Raw genomic sequence first — 6,000 nt, forward strand, 5'->3', positions numbered from 1 at the left:
CGTGTGTGCGTGTGTGCGTGTGTGCGTGTGTGCGTGTGTGCGTGTGTGCGTGTGTGTGTGTGTGTGTGTGTGTGTGTGTGTGTGTGCGCGCGCACATGGGTGTGTTTTGGTGCGTGTGTGAGTCTTACTGGGGTTCTGAGGGAACAGGGTGCAGCTCTGACAGTGGATGATCTCCTTGATGATGGGCATCTCAGGGGGACCAGGGGGAGGAGGGACCAGGCTGATACCTGCAATCATGGGGTTGATGGGAGCTAGGAGACCCAAACCTGGGTCAAAGCCCTGGATACAGAGAGAATCTGGAGGAGAGAGAGAGGAGAAGGAAAGTTAGTCTGGAGGAGAGGAGAGGAGGGGGAGGGAGAATAAAAGATGTGCAATGAGACCCAGCCCTTGGTCAAAGCCTGGATATAGGTAGAATCTGGAGGAGAGAGACAGAGACAGAGACAGACATAGAGCAGAGAGCAATAGATGGACACAACCTATTCATATCTTCAGAACACAACAAGATGAGGGTGGTAGGTCTTAGAGAGAGAACAGACACTGATCTACATTAGAGTAGAAACCAATCTGACTGCAGCTGTCACACAAGCCTGTCGCTACTGTGAGGATACAGATAGTCATGGATACAGATATAAATATACAAATGTAGAATCGCATCTTCATATCTATGAAATCATCAATCAAGTCCTCACTGCAGATTTAAGTTTGTCAGCAGAAGGTGAGTGTAAATAGTGTGCGTAGGAGTGAGAATGATTCTATGTGATGCTGTCAGAAAGATTCCAGTGCTCAACATAAGTCCCTACACTGCAGTATTTGCTGTTCTAAAGAGGCTGTAAAGCAAATAAGTCCTGCTTCTATACTGGCTGTATCTGGCAAAGCCTCGAAGAGAAAGTGTCTGGCGCTGTGAATAAGTCAAGTGTGTTTTATTACAGAGAAGGAGTTTTTAAGAGAAGCTGCAAGTCCTTGAGGCTGGAGAGAGAAAAGACAGAGAAAATAAATCTGGAAGATTATCGCCCATAAATCTCCCGAGTCGCAATCATGTGTAATCTGAGATTGTGTAGATCTGTGGAAATCTCATTCAAGTGTTCTCTGTGTAATCCTAAAAGGTAAATGATATGTATCCTCTCCCCACATTCATCATCAACTAATGCTGTTTCTCTTTTCCTCTCTTTCTTTTCCCCTCCCGGTGAAAATAATTCAAGGCTGTTAGTTTTCCTCCCTGGCCCCGGCCACGCTCTGGTAACGTCTGCCAGGGGGAGAGAGTTCACACTTTGTTTTTGTCATCATTTAATTTCTCTCTCTCGCTCTTTTCCTTTGCTCCCTCCCTCTGTTCTCTCCCCTCAGGAGGTTTGTGTGAGCGGCCACTAGGTTTGCTAGGCTCTGGATCTCCCCTCAGCAGGTTTGTGTGAGCGGCCACTAGGTTTGCTAGGCTCTGGATCTCCCCTCAGGAAACAGCTGCTCTTAATTACCGTGAAGGTGAGATGTCATCCATCACACACACTCTGTAACCCCATTAGCTTTCTCCTCCTCTTCTCTCTCACTCTCTTATTTTTCCCTTACCTCTCTCTCCCCCAGTCTCTGAACAGTCCCCGAGTGTCTCTTTCCCTCTCTCGTTGTCATTCCAGATCTCTCCATCTCTCTGTTGAACCTGAGTTCTGTGCTCCAGGAGGATATCAGTATTAATCTGTCTTTCCCTTGGCTCTTAGGAGGATCCAATCCAGCCGTCCAGCCCTGCTGTCTCTTAGCTGATTGAGGAGAAGGACTGTACAGTACAGTACTGACCCAATGGACCCACCGGTCTGGTTCTTGCCTTCCTTCTTTTCCTCACGTGATCCCAGATCTGAGAGGGTTGGATAGGGTGAAACCAATCAAATCAGCCAGTCAAACTCTGCCTTGACTTTCCAGTCACACCCAAGAAAGTACAAAATCTAGTACACTCAATGCAGTGATCTTTTCCCCAGTGTAATAACAGTCCTACAGAGCCTTCAGAAAGTGTTCACACCCCTCGATTTATTCCACATGTTGTTGTGTTACAGACGGAATTTGTTATTGATTCAATTCAGAATTTTGTCACTGACCTACACATAATACCCCATAATATCAAAGTGGAGTTATGTTTTCTGAAGTTGTTACAAATTTATACAAAATGAAAAGCTGAAATGTCTTGTGTCAATAAGTATTCAACCTCTTTGTTATGACAAGCCTAAATGAGTCCAGTAGTAAAGATTTGCTTAACAAGTTCCATAATAATTTGCATGGACTCGCTCTGTGTGCAATAATAGAGTTTAACATGTACCACACAGACAATTATCTGTGTGGTCCCTCAGTCGAGCAGTGAATTTCAAACACAGATTCAACCACAAAGACCAGGGAGATTTTCCAATGCCTCACAAAGAAGGGCACCTATTGGTAGATGGGTAAAAAAAAGCAGACATTGAATATCCCTTTGAGTATGGTGGAGTTATTAATTACACTTTGGATGGTGTATCAATACACCCAGTCACTACAAAGATAGAGGCATCCTTTTAAGATTCCCACACACGTACACACACACGAACGCGGAGACGCACACACACAGACACAGATATACACACACACTTTCTTTCTTTAGTGTGACAAATTATTATGGAATCGTGTTTTTCTAATAAATTATGATTGCAGAATCATTTTGAAGGTAGGTGGGGCACGTGATGTCACCGCGTAACTATAAAGCTCCAATCCACATTTCTTTCTAAATGCCTAGGACTACTGCTTGCAAAATCATTTTTTTCAGCTATAAAAAATAGGTTTCTTTGCAGGACAAGGATTGTGCTGACTTTCATGAATGCCTGATTTATTTTTATGGAATTTTAAAACACAATCTACCTGCAGTGAAGCCGGTCAACATTTACATCACTGTCACGTCCTGACCATAGTAAGTTGTTATTTTATATGGTAGAGTTGGTCAGGGCGTGACAGGGGGTGTTTGTCTGTTTTTGTATGTCTATGTTCAGTTTCTAGTTTTGCATTTCTATGTTGGTGTTGTTTGGCATGACCTCCAATTAGAAGCAGCAGGTTGCCGTTGTCTCTAATTGGAGGACCTATTTTAGTTGATGTTTGTTTCACATGTGTTTGTGGGTGATTATTTGTTGTGAGTGTATTTGATCCTCCTGCGTCACGGTTTGTTGTTTTGTGTATATTCTGAAGTGTTTAATTGTTGCATTCGGTTTCACTGGTTAAATAAATATGTGGAACTACGAAAACGCTGCATCTTGGTCCGCTCCTTTTAACGGCTGTGAGGAGCAGCAGAAGTATCTGGAGGAATGGACTTGGGAGGAGATTTTGGCTGGTAAAGGACCCTGGAGGCAGGCTGGGGAGTATCGTCGTCCGAGGGAGGTAATCAAAGCAGCGAAAGAGGAGCGACGATACTACAAGGCTCTATATGCACTGAAAGGCAAGGCTGAGAGGCAGCCCCCAAACAATTTGGGGGGCACAAGGGGAGTTGGGCAGAGTCAGGATGGAATCCTGAGACAACTTCCCGTGCTTACTGTGGGGAGCAAGTGATGGAGCAGACACCGTATTTTGCGGTGAAGCGGACTGTGTCGTCAGGGCGCATTCAAAGGCCGGTGCGAACTGTGCCCGCACCCCACAGTTATCGAGCGGAGTTGAGCATCCAGCCAGGGTGGGTTGTGCAGGCCGTGCGCTCCAGACCTCCAGTGCGCCTCCAAGACCCAGTGTACCCTGTCTCTGCTCCGCGCACTCTACCTCCAGTGCGCCACCATAGCCCAGTACGTCCTGTTCCTGCTCCCTGCACTAGCCCGAAGGTGCGTGTTACTAGCCTGGTGCCTCCTATGCCAGTCCCACGTAGCAGACCTCCAGTGCGCCTCCAAGGCCCAGTGTTCCCTGTGCCTGCTCCGCGCACTCTCCCTCCAGTGCGCCACCATAGCCCAGTACGTCCTGTGCCTGCTCCTCGCACTCTTCCTCCAGTACGCCTCCATAGCCCGGTAAGGCCGGTGCCTGCTTTGAACACGCGGTCCGCAGTGCGTCTCCCTAGTCTGGTGAGACCAGTTCCAGCGCCCCGTAGGAAGCCTCTAGTGATGGTCAATGGTCCGACGTCTCCAGCGATAATCCATGGCACGAAGCCTCCAGTGATGATCCATGGCCCGGAGCCTGTAGGGATGATCCAAGGCGCGAAGCCTCATTTGATGATCCACGGCCCGGAGCCTCCAATGATGATCCATGGCACAAAGCCTCCAGTGATTATCCATGACGAGGAACCAGTAGCGATGATCCATGGCACAGAGCCTGCAGCGAAGGTCCCCAGTCCGGAACCTACAGAGACGGCTCTTCAGTCCGGAGCCTCCAGTGATGATCCATGGCCCGGAGCCTGTAGGGATGATCCAAGGCGCGAAGCCTCATTTGATGATCCACGGCCCGGAGCCTCCAATGATGATCCATGGCACAAAGCCTCCAGTGATTATCCATGACGAGGAACCAGTAGCGATGATCCATGGCACAGAGCCTGCAGCGAAGGTCCCCAGTCCGGAACCTACAGAGACGGCTCTTCAGTCCGGAGCCTCCAGTGACGCTCTTCAGTCCGGAGCCTCTAGTGACGCTTCTCAGCCCGGAGCCTCCAGCGACGCTCCCCAGTCCGGAGCCTCCAGCGACGCTCCCCAGTCCGGAGCCTCCAGCGACGCTCTTCAGTCCGGAGCCTCCAGCGACGCCTCCCAGTCCGGAGCCTCCAGCGACGCCTCCCAGTCCGGAGCCTCCAGCGACGCCTCCCAGCCCCGAGCCTCCAGCGACGGTCTGCAGCCCCGAGTCTCCAGCGACGGTCTGCAGCCCAGAGTCATCAGCGGCGGGCTGCAGCCCAGAGTCATCAGCGGCGGTCTGCAGCCCAGAGTCATCAGCGGCGGTCTGCAGCCCCGAGTCTTCAGCGGCGGCCTGCAGCCCCGAGTCTTCAGCGGCGGCCTGCAGCCCCGAGTCTTCAGCGCCGGTCTTTAGCCCAGCGGTTGGTGGTCCGAAGCATCCGGTGAGGATCCATGGTCTGGTTCCTCCGGACATATAGAAGCGGGGGGATCAGCGGTCAGTGGGTGTACCACACCCAGAACCAAAGCCGCCGCCATAGACAGTTGTCACCCACCCTACCCTCCCTTTGTGTTGTGTTGTTTTTTAGGCGAGGTCGGAGTCCGCACCTTTGGGGGGTGTACTGTCACGCCCTGACCATAGTGAGTGGTTATTTTCTATGGTAGAGTAGGTCAGGGCGTAACAGGGGGTGTTTGTCTGTTTTTGTATGTCTATGTTCAGTTTCTAGTTTTACATTTCTATGTTGGTGTTGTTTGGCATGACCTCCAATTAGAGGCAGCAGGTTGTCGTTGTCTCTAATTGGAGGTCCTATTTTAGTTTATGTTTGTTTCACATGTGTTTGTGGGTGATTATTCATTGTGAGTGTATTTGATCCTCCTGCGTCACGGTTGTTGTTTTGTGTATATTTTGAAGTGTTTAATTGTTGCATTTGGTTTCACTGGTTAACCTGTTGGGGCTAGGGGGCAGTATTTGCACGGCCGGATAAAAAACGTACCCGAATTAAACTGGTTACTACTCTTGCCCAGAAATGAGAATATGCATATAGTAGATTTGGATAGAAAACACTCTAAAGTTTCTAAAACTGTTTGAATGGTGTCTGTGAGTATAAACATAACTCATATGGCAGGCCAAAACCTGAGAAGATTCCATACAGGAAGTGCCCTGTCTGACAATTTATTGTCCTTCTTTAGCCTCTCGAAAATACAGCATCTGTGCTGTAACGTAACATTTTCTAAAGCTTCCATTGGCTCTCAGAAGGCGCCAGAAAGTGTAATGAGATGTCTGCAGTCTCTGGGTTAAGTACAGCAGCTCTGTTTGTTCCTGGTCAGGCTGAGGACAGTGACACTGGAGATGCGCATTCATGTGAATTCTCCATTTTGTTCTTTCAGTCTTTGAATGAATACAACGTCGCCCGGTTGGAATATTATCGCTATTTTACAA

At 48.9% G+C, this 6,000-nt stretch overlaps 1 protein-coding gene across 7 annotated transcripts in view; it reads right to left on the reverse strand.

Annotated features, from left to right (window-relative positions):
* Positions 1 to 6,000, reverse strand: part of LOC115161054 (ecto-NOX disulfide-thiol exchanger 1) — a 115,390-nt gene that overhangs the window by 35,417 nt on the left and 73,973 nt on the right. For 6 of the 7 annotated variants that reach the window (XR_003869168.1, XR_003869167.1, XM_029711744.1 and 3 more), the window contains exon 4: positions 129 to 296. Coding sequence is in view for 5 of the 7 variants with exons in the window: in XM_029711744.1 (XP_029567604.1) it covers positions 129 to 296 (168 nt within the window). In the remaining 2 variants the exon portion in view is untranslated. Of the gene's footprint in view, positions 1 to 128; positions 297 to 1,557; positions 1,838 to 6,000 lie in introns of all 7 variants that reach the window. The other variant, XM_029711747.1, reaches the window with a different exon arrangement.

Source organism: Salmo trutta, chromosome 24 (assembly GCF_901001165.1).
Source record: "Salmo trutta chromosome 24, fSalTru1.1, whole genome shotgun sequence".
NCBI classification, from domain to species: domain Eukaryota; kingdom Metazoa; phylum Chordata; class Actinopteri; order Salmoniformes; family Salmonidae; genus Salmo; species Salmo trutta.